The sequence below is a fragment of the Barbatula barbatula genome (assembly GCF_947034865.1).
Source record: "Barbatula barbatula genome assembly, chromosome: 19".
In the NCBI taxonomy this organism is placed as follows: domain Eukaryota; kingdom Metazoa; phylum Chordata; class Actinopteri; order Cypriniformes; family Nemacheilidae; genus Barbatula; species Barbatula barbatula.
Window position 1 is genome coordinate 16,898,142 of NC_136782.1, and position 20,183 is coordinate 16,918,324.

General features: G+C 39.3%; 1 protein-coding gene across 1 annotated transcript in view; it reads left to right on the top strand.

Annotated features, from left to right (window-relative positions):
- Positions 1–418: 418 nt before the first annotated feature.
- Positions 419–20,183, top strand: part of dchs1a (dachsous cadherin-related 1a) — a gene marked incomplete at its 5' end in the record, with an annotated part of 78,506 nt that continues 58,741 nt past the window's right edge. Inside the window, one exon of the mRNA XM_079482310.1 lies at positions 419–2,215. Coding sequence (XP_079338436.1) covers positions 419–2,215 — 1,797 coding nt within the window. The remainder of the gene's footprint in view (positions 2,216–20,183) is intronic.

A 20,183-nucleotide genomic window follows, 5' to 3' on the forward strand; every position in this document is an offset into this window, starting at 1 on the left:
TCATGGGTTTTTTGAAGAATGGACGTAGACGTAGCAGACAAATGCATGGCCTACTCCAATTAACTTCAACTCAGTCTTTTTTTCTAAGTATGTCCAGTTGCCTTGTGGTTTCAATTTCTCTTCGTACAGAGAAGCTTCTTGGTTAAGCTACAGTAATAACGTATTGACTTATTAGGTGAGAAGAAAATGCAAGAATGCTTGCAAGAAGTGTGTGGTGCTGCATTATTGAAATAAAAAACCTTTCGACTTATGGAAAGTCACTTATGCATTCTTGCCATAGCAGAATCTACTTGTGTAATTCGTTTTTTCTATACTGCCTACTTGACATTTTGTGCACAATGTTTGATAGCTCTGTTACTCTGTAATATAACTGTCTTTTTTCCTTTTGTCCTGTTAGGTCTCGTACGAAACATTCTAGATGAAGAGAGTTACATTGCGAGACGCAAGGACGATGGATCCTTTGAAGAACAATAGGACTTTAAACTGGAGTATATTGGTGATTCTCTATATTATGCTTGAATTCATGACCGTCCGCTCATCCATGGTGCCAGGAACATTACAGCTGCAATTAGATGAGGAGCAGCCGGCAGGTACTGTCGTGGGTGACATCAGCGCTGGCCTGCCACCAGGAATGACTGCATCCCATTACTTCATCTCAGATCATCAGGGTACAGGTGTCGGAACAGATCTGGACATTGACGAGAGCACAGGCATCATAAAAACCGCCAAAGTCTTGGATCGGGAGGTACGAGACCGTTACAGCTTCATCGCTGTCACCATGACTGGTGTAACGATTGAAGTCACCATTTTAGTCAATGACATCAACGATCACGCACCTGTGTTTCCCAAAAAAACAGCCACTTTTAAAATCCCAGAACAGACAACCATAGGCACTAAGTTTCCTCTTGAGCCTGCTGTGGATGCAGATGAGGACCAGCTGACTACGCAAGGTTATATCATCACAGATGGAAATGTGGGACAGGCTTTTCTGTTGGAAACCAAACGGGGATCCAACAAAGTGCTTTATTTGGATTTGGTGGTCAATGCAATTTTGGATAGAGAGATGAGGTCGTCGTATACTCTGCTCTTGGAAGCATTCGATGGTGGGTCACCTAAGAGGACTGGACAGATGATCCTGGACGTGACTGTACAAGATATCAATGACAACGCACCTGTGTTCAACCAGAGTCGATATCATGCAGTGATCTCCGAGAACCTTCAACCAGGAAATAATATTCTGCAAGTGTTTGCTTCAGATGGCGATGAGGGTGACAATGGATTGGTGCTTTATGACATCAACAGGAGACAGAGCGACCCTGAGCATTACTTTGTCATTGACTCTCGCACTGGAGTCATTACGCTCAACAAACCTTTGGATTATGAGATGAGAAGAGTTCATGAGCTTGTGGTACAGGCATGGGACAATGCCACGCAGCCTGAGGTCACCAATGCATTTGTGACCATCCAGGTTCGAGACTACAACGACAACCAGCCAACCATGACTATCATTTTTCTCAGCGAAGATGGTTCTCCACGTATCTCTGAAGGAGCACAGCCTGGCCAGTATGTTGCCAGAATTTCAGTCACAGATCCTGATTACGGTGAATACGCCAATGTCAACGTGTCTTTGGAAGGTGGAGATGGAAAGTTTGCTCTAACCACTAAAGACAACATCATCTATCTCATCTGTGTAGAGGAGATCCTGGATCGGGAAGTACAGGACCAGTATGAACTCAGAGTCATGGCGACAGATTCCGGGACCCCTCCCTTACGAGCAGAGTCCTCATTCACCATTCAGGTCACAGACGTCAACGATAACCCACCTTTGTTTGACCAGCATGAGTATACCCAGATCGTTTCAGAGGGGGCCATTCCAGGAAGTTTTGTACTACAGGTAACAGCACGGGACAAAGACAAGGGTCCCAATGGAGATGTTCAGTATAGTATCCTACACAATGAAAGAAGTCATTCAGACTGGTTTAGTGTTGACACAGTCACTGGCACCATCACCACACTGACCCAGCTAGATTACGAGATGGACCCTATGCCAAGTTTAACTGTGGTAGCCACAGACAGGGGTCAACCACCACTGTCCTCTGCAGCCGTGGTCAAAGTGATTCTACAGGATATTAATGATAACGAACCGGTTTTCGGAAGCAAACTCTACAACGCCTCCATCATGGAGAACACAGCAGTGGGGACCTGCTTCATGGAGGTAGGAATTTTTCTCTCAGTTTTCAAATGTGTATTTTTCTGAAAAATAAGCATTGTGTTGAGCATAAAGTGGATTAACTTTGCGTAAATTACAGATAGATAACTAACTCTTTTAAAGTGTGTAAACCGTATAAATTGAAACAGTCGTTTTAGTAAATTGACTTGGAAGCTGCCGGGATGAATTGTACCATACGATATTGGGAGCGTTCTTAGGTAAGCTTTGTTTGGATTGGACTGCTTTAGTTGGGAGGTACCTGCTCTCCTCAGGCTGTGGGAGATTTGCTCTTTACTGGCTGTCCTCACCTTCACCCTGTAATGGTTTCTGTTGTAGAGCAAAGCAGTTTATGGTTACTTACGAGCAAACACAGCAAGCACTCCGTCTGAAAATGTGTGAGGATTCACCAAGAAAGCCGTTACAGTTTGACCTTTTGTCTCATTTGGCCCATAATTCTCAATCCCTGTTTCCTGCTGTTTTAGAGAATGGAAAAACTGATTGCTGTATTTTCAGTGTTTATCAATGAATGTATAGGGACTTCAAAGTAGTCTTCTAATAAGTTTCTCCACAGGCATATTCAAACCAAGTAATACGTCTCCCAGTAAATCAAAATGTGTAATTTCACAGTGACAAATCAAGTAAAAGACAATTAATGCTTTTCTGTGGTGGATTTGTGCTGGCGTGGGTTGAGACACACTCCGCTGAGCTGACAGAGGGCCCAGTAGAAGGGAACTTGGCCCCGGGGCTTCTCCAGAGAAAGGGAGGATCATGGCTGGTTTTCGGTCTGGCCGACTCCAGTTTGCTGTAGACTGGAATAGGAGCTGCTGAGGGTCAAGTGGGAGGTCTGGGAGGAAAATAAGAAGTGGTATTACTGTAGCTCAGAAGTAAGAAACTGGATCAGAGTCACTCAGGTCTGCAAATCAAGCGAACATCAAATCTTTGATCATGTGGTCCATGTCTTGCTGTCAGTTTCCAAATTCAACGAGTGCTAATAATTTGCAGGCCACTGAGAGTTTCAAATGCTCTAATCCAGAACAATATAAGAAGTTTGTAACCAAGTCTATCCATACAACGCCGCCTAGCCAAGAACAAAGTCCAAACCAACTGTCTCTCAGGCTGTGGCATGAGAAAGACTCGGTGGATGGGAGTTGGCATGCCACTCAAGAGCAGTTGGGAGTCTGATGATGCACAGACTGCTGAAATCTCTGCCAAATCCACATCCAAGCATCACAGCACAGCACTTGATGAGTTGCTTTTTTCCCCTTCATCAGAGATCTCAATGCAGAGAGTTCCCATCACCTCCCTGTTTATGAATCAAAGCTTCTGTCCAAATGCCGTTACAATGGGGCTATTGTGATCATTCATTTAACATCTGAACTGGGCTTGATTTCACTTTTTCCAGTGTGTTCCTTCACAGCAGAGCGTGATTATTTTAATGTGTACTGGCACTGCTGGTTTACTGGATTTTAGCTTTTGTCACTTTGCTTGTGCGTCAGTGGTCGCCGTCCGGCTGAGAGATAATTAAGTGAGTTTTATGTTTCTGACAGTGAAATTTCCATGCATTGAAATGTTGAAACTCTAGTGATTATATTGTTTTAACCACAAAGATAACTTGTAAAAGAGATTTGGCGGTGGGATCAAGGGTGCCAAATAGAATCAGACATGTTACGAAATGTATCACTATGCTATGAATTAATAAGCTATTACTTAGTTTACATTATCATAAGGTATAAAACTTAGCTCATTATAAATTATTTGTAATAACGAGAACACTCTTAGTAGTTGGAGAGTTTTCAAAGAAGTAGTGGTGAGCTCGGCCACTTATAAAAGACTTCTTATTGGTGGATGCTCAAGAATGGTCTGAGCTGTTGTTTTGTCTCCAGTGCTAGGACACTTCACTCTCTTTGGCGCTATTCACAACACACTCCAACTGTGGTCTCGGACATGTCCACCGCTGGGGTGATGAACGTTTTTCACTCTGTGCGAGGTAGCTGCATAATTGGTACATTTAGTCAAGTCTCCCTTTTCTTAATGATTTGAATTGAGCGAGCTGTGAAAGAGATGGAGTGTGGTTGCTCTGCAGGTCTCCACGGCACAATGACACAGGAAAGGTCTTTGTCCCATTCAGATTTATTAGAGGCCCTGAACAATTATGTGTTAACATAGTCTTGTTAGCAGTGCATTCTAGAAAGCCTTTTATTAAAAAAATTCCAGAAACACTCAACTTTGGGTTTGTTTGTGCTTTTCTCTTGTGTTTGGCTCCAGCAAAGCAGTTTTCTCATAGGTAGTATCCCATTCTTTCCTGATGAAAGAAGGAAGTAAAGCCACAAGTCTTTGTACCTGTGGTAATTTAACTTAGTTATTGAATTCATTTAATTGAGCAGTGATTTCCAACTATGGGTACTAAAAATTTATAGATTTAAAATGCAATTTATGTTCCTTATCATGGTGTCACTTTTCCTTCAACATTTTTTTCTCAGCTTTTAAAAAAAGAATATAATAGTATTAATAAGACGAATTAATGCTGGCAAGCGAAACACCGGCGGTAACCATCAATTTCTATTGTACAGACACAAAACCAATGCAGGCCAGGGATACTGCAGTTGTTTGGTTACCAAAATTCTTCAAATATCATATTTTACGTTCTGCACCATTAGGAAAGTCATATATGTGTAAAATGACAAACGTGAGTAAATGAAAAAAAGAACTATCCCTTTAAATTGAACACATTTAGTGATGATGACGCAGAAACACGGGTTGGAATGGGATGTAAAAAAAGTTGGAAAATCAATGTGATATGGTAAAGAAGACAAGCTGTGTGTCCCATTAAGGGGATATTTTTAGTGGGATGTCCTTCTTCAAAGGGAGTTGTGTACCTCAACAGTTCCTTTTCTGATCGGACTTCACAGTTCATGTCGGGGTGTCAGCACAGTTCCACCACCCCAAAAAACGTCTTGGAGCGATCTTTCAATGCTGGAGTGTCTTTAGGAACCTGAGAAGAATCGTGAGCCAAACCAAAGTATTTTGGCATTTGCCCTTTTCAGATCTCTGAGCACAACTTGTCCGTCTATCAGTTTTCCTGTCTCGGCCGTGTCTTGGCAACTTTCTGGTCGAGGTGAACTTCAAGTCGTGCTGTCCTTGAAAACACATCACTGATATTGTTCTATTTCTTCTCCACAGTTTTTGATTGCCCCATGCCTTAAAAAACATTTACAGGCCTGTTTTTGGGGCAGTACTTTATCTCTCTGCTCCATTGCCAGCTTTTGTTTTTATGCTCTGGACGATTTTAAAGCATATTAATCATTTTATAGCGGCCCGAGATGCATCACTCTCTTCAGACAAGTGTAATCTGGTTCGTGCCTCTACATGTGATCTTAAATCATTTATTAAAAACCTTTTCATAATTAAAAAAAATTATGACTTTTTTAAACCCTGTGGTAACCTTTTGAATTATAAGTAGCTTGGCATGTTTGGCTTGATTTGCATCAGTAAGGCATTTGCTTATTACTTTTTTTAGTTATGTTATGAATATATTGTCCCTTTTAAAGCTGTCTTGTTGAAGAAATAATGTGTGATGTCATGATTTTCCTAATCCACCCAATTACAATCAACTGTGTCTGTTTTTGGAGAGACTAATAGGAAATAAGTGCTTTCCGTTGCATCTAAGCTTTGCTAACTCCGTTCTGTTCTGAACCGTTGATTCATTTTGCAGACATTGTCTGTCTGGCACCATAAATCAGTCCTCATTTATGCCCCAGTTATCAATTTCAGTTTTTTATGAAACAGGATCTAAAAGATTTTCTTTTAATGTAAGTTTATTTTAATACATGGTCTGTTTAATGTCATCTGACATCACGTGTAGTTCACCGTTATATTTTTACTCCCTGGCTTTTCTTAGTACTATAAAATTTGGATTCAAAACATCAACAAGCGGCTCTCAGCAGGACCTTGCACGGACTTGGTTCCTGGTCTTAGGAGGAGTGGATGTCTGCATGCCTCATTTAGCTGCACACACACTACCATATGGCATTTTTCTCTTGATCAGATGTCCAGATTTTTTTGTCCAGGACTTTCCTCGGATTCAGTTTTTTTCCCATCGAGCCTAAAAAGCCATTCTCCACTTTTCCAATGACTTGGTCACACTGCTTTAGCGCACACAAAAGACGATCATTCCTGCAGTCTGGTCTGATGCCAGCCAACGTTGCATAGTTCTGCCGGGTTGTAGTAACAGGGTTGTAGCGACCAGTTTTTGATGGATTTCTAGAGAATTTGAAGCACAACTGTGTGAGAGTTAAGTAGAGTCAAAGTTTATTTATTAAGGCACTTCTTTAAAAATAGCAAGCAGTTTCAAAGTCCTGTACATGCATAAAAGAATATAATTATCAATGATACAACCAATCACAATGCAATAAAGACAATAAAACAATAAAAGGGAAGCAGCTCTCACATAGAATCAAATTCCAGACTGTAAAAATAAGTTCTTAGACTAGATTCAAGTGTCTGGGCCTGTCTTATGTAGAGGGGAAACTATTCCAGAGCTTCGGGGCCGCCACTGCAAAAGCCCGGTCACCCCTACTCTTCAACTTTACCAGAGGGGCAGCCAAAAGCAAATGGTCAGCAGACCTAATTTATCTTAGCGGAGCATACGGCTTGATCAATTCAGACAAATAGTATGTGCTAAACATATTTTTATTTCGACTAGTCTGGACTACTGTAATAGCCTATATAAAGGCATTAGTAAAGCCTCTGTTTCCAGACTGCAGATGGTCCAGAATGAGGCTGCACGCATGCTGACTGGTACACGAAGGCGGGAACACATTACCCCTGTTCTCACCTCTCTTCACTGGTTACGGGTCCATTTTAGGATTCATTTTAAGATTTCAGTTATGTTTTTAAATCTCTTAATGGGGTAAGTTGTCTCAGTTGAAAAAAAAATAGATTTAACTACTGAGTCAATCTGTTTGTCCAGTTTAAAATCACAATCCATGATCCCACCTACATTTTAAACATAGGGCTTCACAAGTGGTTTTAAATTCACCAGCGTCTAAATCTAATGACTCACAGGTACCTCTGGGTATAAACAGGATCACTTTCGTTTTGTTTTCATTCAAATTAAGGAAATTTAGTGCTATCCAGGCCTTGATTTCCTCAGTAGTGGCGCTAAAGAACCAATATCTTGCAGTTTCAAAGGCAGATAAATTTGCGTGTCATCAGCCTAACAATGTCCTAAAGATATGTCCTAAGGGAAGCATATACAGGGAGAACAGAATAGGCCCAAAATTGAGCCCTGGGGGACCCCAGAGGCAGTTGAGCAGACAAACTCTCTCTGGAAAAGAGCTGGGGAGCTCAATGTGTTCACTTTTGGTAGTCAAAGTCGATTACTAATGCTTCTTTTTGTTGACTAGTTTATCTGGACTGTGTTTATATATACATGTAACTGTCTGTCTTGTATCTATGTCAGCAAAAAAAACTTTTGTTGTTCGTTCTCTCCCTTGCTTACTCCAGCTTTAATGCTCCTAGTAACATGGCCTTGTAAACTAACGTTGCTGTTAATGTTAATGTGTTGACAAAATGTTATATGCTTTCCTACTTGTAAGTCGCTTTGGATAAAAGTGTCTGCCAAATGAATAAATGTAAATGTAATGTTTATCAGTAAGTGCAAAAAAATCCTCACATCAGTCTATTTACCTGAATACGATTTATGATTAATAATTTTGAATTACATAAATATCATTAAAATATAATGACTGATGATTTATGATCTTGAAATTTCAGTTTGAATTCAACACACATGAAGTAACCTGCATTTTAATGTTTCTTGCCGAGATGCCGATGCAGAGGCAGCGTATGGATTGCAACTTTAATATTTCCGTTTTCTCTGGAAAAAATGTTTCTTGGCTTCTCAGTAATTGTTTATAGACAAACCTTCCCATCAATGTCAGCAACAAAGCAAATTCAAGAAGAGCACAAGCCATCCAGACAGTCCCTGTGGTACACTTGCATCCACCACCCCGCAGGAGTCATATCGGTTAGGGCCAAACCTCCGCTGTTTTTAGCTCCTTTCCACGATTCTCTTTCCTGCTGTTAACTGCCGTACCCCCACTACACCGGCCCTGTGGTGGTTTAGCACAGTATTTACACAGAACAGCCAAATTGCAGGAAACGAAATGTACTACTTAATGTGTTTGCAAATATAATACTTCCTTGAGCACTTCGTTTGAGGCCGGGCGGGCGTATTGAAGCGAATATAAACATGGACGCACATCTGGACGTTTTGTGGGTGTCCAGGTTGGAGTTCCTTCACTTAAGGCAGCTGTCGATGTTTTTATAGCACACCGAGCCCATCAATTCAAATCTGATGCATCTGTCCAACTCTAGTGGGGGGAAAATTGTTTGACTTACAGGGGTGTTAAGGGAAGCGCTAGCGGTGCATTACTTAGTAGTGACACATTTAGGATGTGTGTGTGTGTGTGTGGTAAGACAACAGAATTTAAAGTGGAAGCATACAGACTTATGGACTTATTTGCTGGTTTTGCTATTAGATTATGGTTTATGACTCTGGTTTTAGGGTTTGTTATGGTGTTTGTGGTGTACTCTTTGTTTAAAATATGGATAGTTTGACAGTCATCATTCAGTTTTTTGATGGTACATTAGAAAAATAAAAGCCAGGGTTTGTATTTATCTCAAACTATTTTGAAATGGTATTATTATTATTATTTTAAATATTATTATAAAAAAAAACATATTTTATTTATTTTTCCAAGTAGTTTTCTTACAGGTTTGTAATCGCCCCCTCAGCCTAGCCCTCTATCAGTCAAACAGCTAGACCCGGCGCAAATTCACACCACCAGGTGTACAAGTTAAAGATTCAGAAAATACAAGCATCACCTCCAGAGAGAAATTTGGATTTGTGGTGTCTCCATTTCTTGAAACACACATGTTTACCTTGCTATCTTAACTTATACAGTTTTAAAAGAAAGGTTGTGTATTGTTGTGAAAGAAAAGTTTTCTCAGGGTTTTCTGGGGAAATTGTTATATTCAGACTTTAATTAAGTAAACCACGCACATGCATATACATGTTTGTTTTGTTACAATGTTCTCTCGTTATAATACTGATATTTTTGTGTCCCCTAACCATATTTAGACTTATGAATTTTTAGATGTTCACTAAGACATTATTTAGTATGTGTATTAAGCTGTTTTCCATGTGCGCTCTTTGGCATTGTGGGTGATTTTTGCATTTTACGGTCCATCTGGGGACATTTGGCCTCCTCCAATATAGGCAAAACCTGACAACATCTTCTATCACATCTTTTCCCCATTTGCTTCTGTTTGTCTATCCTAACAGGTATTTTTTTCCCTTAAGCTGTAGTTTCTGAGCTGTCGAGTATAAAGGAATGAGTTTGCAGGGGGTATATAGCTAATCCAGAGGTGCTCTGTGATGTTTATGGTACCCCAGACACACTCATCCTTCTGTACAAGTCATCAGTTTTAAATGGTTACTGTCAGAAATTGGGGAATGGGGTAAAATTGTGAAAAAAGGCATGTTTTTCCGATTCAGTGTTCCACATTGTTTTTGGATAAAGGTTGTGCACATTTTTATTATAGTATAGTAGATACTCAAAATACAACTTGAAGCCAGAGAGGAAAATCATTATTTTAGAAGATGCTTTGTAGTACGTGACCTCGCTTTTCAGGCGAACTGTAATTTCACGGAAGTGCCCTCTTGTAATTCTTCTTGTCTTTTTATACGTATTCCGTCCTAAACATCATAACCGCCGAGCAAATTGCCTCCATATTCAGAGCTCTGCTGCTTTAAAGAATGCATCCCTGATGTCTGCCAAGAACCTCAGGAGAGATTAAACTCTGCCAGTTACAATAACGGCAGTACAATAATGCTACCAAGCGGGCGGTGCTTGGGAACAGAAGTCACAGAGTGTGGGTGGATTTTCTTGCTTTTCATTCAGAACAGAATAACTTAGAGTTTAGTGTAAAAGTGAGGGAGCGTAATTTTGTTTGACATCGGAGTTTATAAATGTTAAAGTTACGCTGAAAATAAGCACGTAAACTTTAGGAGGTATGTTGCTTGGTTGGACAAAACACAGGTTGTAAATCTCAGCTGTTGTGAAAGATGTTTGGTAAGGCAGATATACAAACGTGAGACTACACAAGCAGTCCTGCGTCAGAGAACACACAAGAAACATTGCGGACTGGAAAGTTAAAGGGATAGTTCTCATTACTCACTCTCTTGTCACTGCAAACCTGTATCGTTTTCTTTCTTCTGCAGAACATAATAGAAGATTGGTAACCAGACAACAGCGCTACCCATTGACTTCAACTGTATGGACACAAAACCAATGCAAGTCAACGGGTACCACTGTTGTTTGGTTACCAACATTCTTCAAAATATCTTCTTTTGTGTTCTGCAAAAGAAAGAAAACCATATAGGTTTAAAATGACAAGTAGGTTTCCATTTTGGGGTCCACTATCCCTTTAAAGCCGGAAAATATATGTGTGTTATAAACTTGTATTGCATTCTGATTATGTTGCAAAATATGCTTCGAAAAAGTCTGCTGCAGAAGCCAAATGGCTGTCGTTTGATGCTCCGAGAGATTTCCAGCATAGCAGATGGGCTTTCATGAAGAACAAGTATAATTGTGCAGTAAATCAAATGTGTTTACCTATAGCCGTACAGTAAATCAGATCGGCTTCCATGAAAATCACATATATTTGTAGTATAAGTCAGCGTTGGAGTATCTCTCGAGGGCCTCTCCGTAAGTGATTTGTATATACGTGAAGTATTAAGGTGGGAATTGGTATCGTAATCGCTGTCCTAGATTGACTCAAATGTACCTGTGGGACCAGGTCCACTTCTTGTAGGAATGCAGCTGTGTTTATGCTTACCCAACAACCTCCTCAAATAGTTCACGGGCTCGGGAGCGAACTCGTGTCAATGTAAGCCAGAGTAGTTTCTCGAATGCGCTGATCCGTAAGCCTTCCCTCACAGCCCATAAATACGTAGAGCATTAAACTCAGGAATCCAGGAAAGATCTTCGAGACGTTTCACCGATCATATGGAAAACCAGTGACCTTCCACTCTGAAGATTTTACTAGGTGTTTGAGTAACTGTATTGTATGCGCAGCCATCCTCAAATGTCTTATCAGGTACATGTCATGGTATATCGCCCAGAAATTCAATGACAGCACCTTCATCTTCCTCAAAGCTATCAATTCTATTAGAAAGAGCTGGAGGTGGTATCTACGAGCACTGAGGGGCTGTCATTTATTCAACATTGCTCATGGGTAACAAGGTTTGTACATCTGTTTCTAGCTCTGCCTCGAGTCATGGTGAACCCAAGCGGAATCACAAGATTCAAATCTTTAATGCCCTGTCATCTTCTAAAGCATCTGCACTTTGATCCGCTGTGAAATGTGGAGTTTCCCAGTACAGTTTCAACTACAAAATTCCTCTTTCACCTATCAGATATATCAGACAGGGCAGAAGGCTTTTTTCACTAAATGATGTATGCATGTGTTATCTGTCTTGCTCAGGGTACATATGTTTGTAGAGCATCTTATCATCATCTTTCTGTATAATTTAATGCCAAAAATATACTGTCAAGAATACCGTTTGACTTGACTCCGGGGTGGAAGTTCAGACTTACCGACGCTGATGAAATAACTTATGAATAGAGAGATGCTGCTTTCTGTTTGAAGTCTGACTCAAGTGCAACCTGACTGCTTTATCAAAGCCCTCTGTTTCAGTTTGAGAAGTTCCTCTGACATGTTCAGCAAGCATCTGCTGTGTTTGTAACTCAAGGCAAGAAACTGCATGACACATCTGAAGCGCGTCTTTAAAGTCAACATGAAGTCTAACTTTGCAGACTCTATTTGCAATACTTTTTTAAAACACAATCCTGTTTTTGTGAGCTTGCTTTTTGATTGTATGTTATTCCTAAATACAGCTTTAAACTAGGGTTTAGCTGTAGGCAATGCATCCTTTTTAAAATTGTAGCTTTGGTGAAGTGAGTATACTTTAATGGCTCCATTTTGGTATTAAACAAATGAAAACCCTGTCAACATTTACTCGCTCTGTTGTCATATCAAAACTGTATGACTTTCTTTCTTTTGTAGAACACTAAAGAAGATATTTTGAAGAATGTTGGTAACCGAACAGTTGTGCTACCCATCCACTTCTATTGGTTTTTGTGTCAAGTGAATCGGTTACATTCTGTAAAATATCTTCAAAAAAGTCATACAAGTTTGTAAATGATGACAGAATTTTCATGTTATGGTGAACTATCCCTTTTAACTCTCATTGTGTATTATCTTATCATTTCTACTGGTTAAAACATCCCATTCTTGCCTGTACAATGTATTTGTATTGTTGAAAATATTTTTATTATCTTAAATATGTCAGATCAGCTGCATCGCTTAAAACAGCCAAGAATGCACTTCTTCCGTGAACACTTGAATTTTCAGCCTTTATTTTTTTAAGTTCCTCTAATATTTTCTCTGTTCTTCTTCCAACAGGTGTGTTCTCGTGAATTGTTCCAATGTTATTTTGTATAGCACTTCTTGCATTATTGCGTCTTTGTTTTCTTCATTTTCGTCAGTTGCTTTGGATAAACGCGATTGCGAAATTCCTACATAAAAATGTAAATATATAACGTTATTTGCAAATGCAGTTTCACATTGGCTTTATTTATGATGCATTGACTGTCCTCTTCTCTGCTTTTACATCATATCGCTGTTTAAAATGGATTAGAGTGAATTCTAGCAATGTGATGTAGCTCAGACGTTTTTGAAAGCTTACATTTATATTTTCATTCATGTGGAAGATGCTTTTATCCAAAGCTCCTTGGGAATCAAACCCACAACGTTTTGCGCTGTTGATTCAATAAGCATGGCATAAATCTGCAAAAGTGTTGCTGTCTGTCTGGTCAAACACACCAACTATCATATATGTTTGATCAAATATGATTATTTTCGACCTTCACTAGCTTTTCCTCTCAGCTTCACTGTCCTGGAGGTTCCATTAGAGTGGAATCTATTTCTCATTTATTCCTTATCCAAGAGTCCTCCAGAAAGGCCACGCTTACCTGCTTCCATTGCTGAGGAGGCTAAAATGAGCCTTGGATCACAAGTCAAATATTCAGATCATTCAAAAGTCTTGGAACAGCGCACTTGCATGCACACATCAATTTAGATGTACGGTCAGGCACATTTGGTGTCGATCTATTGACAAGGGTGAAAAGGGAAGATTGTGAGTGTTTTCTTGAGGTTTACGCCCGGGTCCGGGCATTACACGAGTAAAGGCTTTAAATATCACCATTAATCTGCTATTACGAGTGATCAAACGACTCGTCGTCCATCATCCGCACAGGCACACAAACATGTGCCCCATGGCACAGGCAGTAGTGTCGATGAAGGCAAAGAGAACAAAGAGAGAAGTGGATAAGGAGAAGTCCGGAAAATATGAGAATGCTGAACAAAGAGCAGGAAGGAAGATGATGGGCACATAGTGGGGACGGATCCAAAAAGACGAAGACTGATTGATGAAGGCTTAGAGAACAGAGAGAGAATAGAAAGGAAGGTGGAGATGTGTGGGTACGGGGGTGAAATGAAGGTTACCATGGTAATCTGGACAGACTTTTTGTCTGGCAGACAGACCTTTGTATGTTATTCTCTATTAGCCTTGCAATATTTTTCTGTTTGAATGTGTGTCTGTGTTTTGTCTAGTTTTGTGTACAGTGTTGTTTTTTGCATGTTTAAAGTGGAGTTGTGTAATTTATGCAACTCTTGTAAAGATAGATTCTTTTTATTTCTCTTTCCTTGGCCTTCATTGTCCTGGCATATAGGTAGATGGAAAAGTAGGCTGTAATTAATGAAAAGTTTAATTTAATACATAATATTAAAATATGTAAAATACATATTTAAAGGTATTTATTTGTAATAAGTATTGCATTAATAATATTTAAACATTCAAGTATTAATTCAGTAAAATAACGTAATTATTATACTGCATTTTTCATAAATTACTATTCATGTAGAGAAAATACTTTTTATGTCATACACTTTCCTTGTCCTGCATTGTCCTGACATAAAGGTAGGTGGAAAAGTAACCTTCTATTAATAAAATCATTGAAATAAAAATAAAGAAATCATTAAAATAATATAGCTGAAAAATGATAGATAGAAAGATATATTTATAACAAATATTACATGAATAATATTGAAACATTTCATTTGAAATTCAATTAATTAACAAGTATTATTAATACATTTGTACATACAGTATGTAGTATTCATAGTATGAAAATGAATGTCCTTCATTGTCCTGGCATAAAAGTAAATGTTTGCGCTTGTGTTGGTGTTTATAGTGTTTAGTTTCTCATACAAACGGTTTGCTGTTTGGTTTAGTGCTATGGGCTTCAATCACACAATTCACCATATCACTTAACTTATTTATAATTATTAGAATATAAAGTAGATCATTTTCTATTGTCTTGCACAGTTTATCTCGGCACTGTGATCTGTCTATCTACTTTTAGATTATGTCTACAAGTGACTGGGTTTATTCTACAGAAAACCAATGAGCTGTTTTAAGAGTACATGCATTTGTTGAGTCTCTTACGTTTGCTGTCATTTCAGGGTTTAGCTAAAGGAAACCCTGCTTCGCTCAGAGAGCCCGTGTGTTTATCTAGCACGTGTGATGTATGTCTGGCCGACAGTGGCAGCACCAAGCCATGGGTCACTGACAGGCAAACTCAAAAGACACACAGGCATGATCGGTCCTCCCCCGCTCTTCCTGGTCTGTTTTTTTCACCTCTTTGTTTCTGGTTTGTGTACGCATGAGGCGACTTCCCTGACTTGGCGGATCTGTCCCCCTGGGGTCCTGATAAGGGATCTGGGTGGTCTGATGAGGTGCCAGTGTGATTAGATTGGATTTACTGTTCGTTTTCCTCTAGATGTGAAAGGAGAGAGGGGATGTCTGGGCTATAAACACTTGTACTTTCGAAAGAGACAAATCCCACACCTGCTGTGTAATGTTGTATCTAGTAGAGCAGAGTAGACTATGGTTTCACAGATTGTGATATACAGTTTAACATGCAGTATGTGTAGTTGGCTGCAGGTTAAGGCTCATGGGAAAGTAGGCTACAAATAATACAAAAATATATATTTTAATTAAAAATTAAACGTTACAAATTATAAAAATATAACAAAAATAATCATTTCAAACACTTTCCTTGTCCTTCATTGTCCTGGCATATAGATAGGAAACTCAGGCATGAACTCAGGCATAATTCATAATAACATTATATTAATATCATTGAAATATTATTAAATATTTCATATTTCAAAAATAAATGAACAGGTATTATTTGACTTTTCTATTGCCGTGCACATTATTATAATACATCTTTATATCATATTATGAATTATTTACCTACGTAAAAAATGTGTCTGCTCTAATTTACAAGAAACTACATTATGGTTTCCTATTCTTGCACTCAAAGCAAACCAATCAATAAATAAAAACATTACATAAGAAAAATGTTTAATGACCAGGTGGTACATGGATCAGATCGTTGTTTTGCAACAAAGCTTGCATGGAGTTATGCGCATTCTTTTCATAAGAAGCTTGCTGGGATATCTTCAGGATTTGGCCTGCATCAGATCTAAAAGTGAACCGTGTCATAACATGTGCCAAAACATGCAAACAGTGAGTCGTTCTGGCAATAGAAACACTTGACTAGTATGTCTGTCAAAGCAGTAACAGCTGGCAAGCACAAAAGTCCTCTCGACATCCATTCTTTAATTAATTTTCAGATTATGTGCCTGGAGTGAAACCAGCTAGGCGTGAGTGATTTGATTATTCCTTACCTTTTGTGTGTCAAGAACTTGAATTCAGGTTCAAGAACCATAGTAGGCTTTTTCTTTCTGCTCCAACACAGACAGAAGTCCCGGAGATCAGCTTGTGGACTTTCAGCAAGCTGTTTATTTCCCTTCGTGTTTTAGGTGGATTTCTCGAAGATGAAATCAAAATAGTTCCACCCAAAACTTTAGACAGACCATCTGTTTCAATTTGTTCAGAAGACGTTTTGATGATTGCGGTCAGAGATGTTTTTAACTGTTTATGGCATTTGGTAACTGATAAATGACGAACTGCCTCATGGTCAGATTGTTGGTCTGTAGAAGAATGGTTCTCATGTTTCTTGGCATGGCCTAGCGCATGATGGGGAAATGCAGATTATTGACTAATCCTCCTCGGAAGACCTACAGAACAGCACACGTTTTTTTCTCTGAGATCTCCCAGCAGGATTATCCAAACAACCCTAGTGGACATCAACAGGATCTGCCAACTCAAAACTCTTGAGAACTGAGGAGGACGTGGATGAAGAGTTAAAGATAAATCCACCCACTAAGGATTATATATTAGCCAGTTCATTCGGAGTCATCTAAAAACGTGCCTCGGATGTTCCTTCAAGCAGGTGGTTGTGAACACTATATTAGTTAGAGGGTATTTATTACTTAAATGGGAAAATTCACCCAACAATGAAAGTACTGTCGTCATTTAATCACATCCTGTATGACCTTTTTTCTTCTGCAGAACACAAACAAATATATTTTGAAGAATGTTGTTAATCAATCAATTTCGATACCCATTGACTTGCATTGGTTTTGTGTCAATACAATAGAATTTATTGGGTACCACCGTTGTTCGTTTACATTCTTCAAAATATCTTCTTTTGTGTTCTGCGGAAGAAAGAAAGTCATACAGGTTTGAAATGGCAAGAAAAGGAATAAAAGATGACAGACTATTAATTTTCTGTTTAACATATCCGGTTAACATCAGGTTTCAGGTTTGAACTTACGTTTTAACATGGTCTGCAAAACTATTTAACCATAGCAGTCCGTACAGAAGAAAGAACATCACACAGGTTCGGAAAAATATGAGGGTGAGAAAATGCTGAAAGAATTTTCATTTTACTTACTGCCCCTTTAAAAACCATTGTCACATTTTAAAGCATGTCACACTTATTGTTTCCACTGTGTGCATATGGTGCCTGATGAGTTCATCAGTCTCAAAGGCTTTAGCTGTAACACTAGCAGAGTTTTAATGAACGCTTCATACTCGCCTTTCATTATCGGCGCTTTGATAGGACTTGCGGCGACAGCCACTTTCCCCCGCTAATCGCCCATCGTTTTTCCATATCGCAGACTAGCGCTGGCTCTGAAAGTGAAGCTCATTATAACCGACTGGTAGCTTAGATCCTTTAATGCTGGAGACACCAGGGCTTGGTGTGGTCTCTGAGAATAGCGTGGTGGTGTGTGCTGAGAGGTATTAGCAATTACACTGTACGTCAAAGCACTTCTAATGGAAGGAATTATGTTCACTGATGTAAGTGCAGTTCTATTAGTGCCCACTCTCTGGCATCAAAGGACTGCATCTTTGTGGTTGGCGTTGCAGGTATTAGCACTTGTAATGGCATATATTAAATGACATAGGAAGAATTATGATCTCAACTTAAACAGACGTCATGGATTTCATGACATTAAAATAAAGCCAGTGGTAAAGATGGAGTTAAGATTGTTTTACATTTTAAAGCTTAAAATAAGAAAAGGGTTACAATTTGGTTTGGCTCTGTTTTATGAAGTTACTAGATTCCCACAAAGAAAGTTTTGTTATGATTTTCTCACCCTCGTGTTGTTCCACTTTCAAGAATCAAGAAGTGTTTCCTACAACAATATTAATTCATTCAAATGGATTCAATTGAACCCACAACCTCCGTCTCTTTTGCCCCACTCTCAAAATCTCTCAGAAAGAATTAGTGAGTCTGTTTGGATGCGGTTGCCATGGAGACAATATGTTGATGAGGGCCAAACAACTACAACTCAATTGTTTGCGTTTGTCTTGATGTCCTAGCGCTGTGTTAGGAAGTTTTGTGGATTGCACTGTGTTCTTGCATGGCTATGTAGAAAATTCTTAGCTTAAAATAACCTTAAAATAAGAATGCTCTGTTTACCAGTAATGTCGCATGCTTTCATGAGTGAATTGCTCAAATTTACCTCAACAAATACTGCGAATGTTTATTATACAGAAACTGACCCCAAGATCATACTAAATCTCTTATATAGACCTTTACAAAGTAATTACTAACACCAGGCTGTGCTTGTCTCGCAGGCAAATGGATGCGGGACAGCCACATTGTGATGGTAAACATCCCGTCTGAAAGCGTAGGACCCCCAGCTGAGGTCATACACATAACCGCATTGTACGTGAATTGACTCCTCATGTTGGATTAGCTGGTTAAATACAGTGATCCTCTCCTTCTGACGCACTATTGTGACATTTAATGTGTTTGAATGCGGGTCTCAGAAAGGGCCACCGTAGCCTTTCAGCGTCTATGGCGCTCTCGGCGTGCCTGGCAACCCTGAAAGAGTCCGCTTAAAATGCCCCGTCCGGAAGTATAGAGACATGCCTCGGATGTGCGGCTCATTTTGAACACGCACTTTAGTGAATGCACGCTATTGTTGGTGCAGTTATTGAGAGGAGCAGATAGAGAAGTCATCAGTGCATGCAATGCGACAGAACGTCTTGTATTTACTCAGCTACAGCCGGGACAGCGACAGAGGGTTTGTCAAGAGTACCGCAAAATGAATACACACAGAAAAGAAATGTTAATGCTTTGGGATCCAAACCAGATACCAAACTTTTTGGGGGGTGGGGCGGGTGAGGTATGGAAAATAGTGGGTTATGGTGGCTGATAGAGACTGAAAACAATAGGCTCTGGATGAAGATGGTGTCTAGATGAGGGCCGCCTGCAAACCTCTCAGGCGCCACACTCCCCAGCTCATGCGGGCGTCACGAGCGGGAGGGGCCAGACCGCAAAACCATCTGGTTGTTGAAGCTGTTGTACCTCTCCACTTTGGGGGTCTATAGCTACCGAGGCAGGCCTGAAGTGCATTATGCTTGTATAACACCAAATAGAAAGAATTGTTTATATGAGCTAACCCTATAGTGTCCCTAAGGACTGCATGATTAATTGAATATATAATGGAGACATTATTTACAGAGGCTTTTTTACAGCTTTCAAATTAGGTGTGCTCACATTTCTGGGTGATTTAAACGCTCTGCATTGGTCTAAATCATTTCACAAAAATATATACTAGTTCAGTTATACAGATGTCGCAAAGAAAAGATCCAACATTTGATTAAACTGACTTTGCAGTTGTTTACAGTGACCCTACAGGCAATGAATGCATAAATGATTGATTATTATGAGTCAAGGGGTCTCTCATTCAACCAGACAAAAGGATTTCCGTTCTAGCATCAGTTTCTGTACTAAGAACCTTATTCCATCTGACATTGCCCAGCGGGGATCCAGTGACCCTTAAACCAATGATTTCATTACTTACAACATTATTTACTTTGCATTGCTATTAGTTTATTCTTAAAGCAAAGACATCAGTGGAAATACTGTTGATATGCATTCAGAAAAACGTCATATATTCCTATGCTTCCAGCTCGTCTTTGTACAAATAGGAGCCATTCGCTTTGATTTGAGTGGTTTAAGTCGCTTATTTATTTCATTAGGACACGTGAGGTTTGCAATAGCCTGAAATTCAGAGCATCTACTGGAACGCAAATGCAATGGAGCAGTATATATATGTCTTCATATGAAATGCATTTGAAGGAAAAAAAATTCATAACAGCTGGAAATTTGAGATTTTAAGTGGATTAAGGAGGCTGTATACAGTTTTTTCACTCCCATATTTCCAAGGGACATCTGGATCCTCTTAGGTTTTTATGGACAGTAATTTATTTTTTCTCTGTATGTCATGTTGACACTGTTTTTTGTATACCTGCGTGCTTAACAGGAGACTGTTGGGTTTTTTACGGTATGTGTTTGGAAAACACAATATATTATTACATTTTCCCCAATATATTTTCTTAAGAATTATAAGG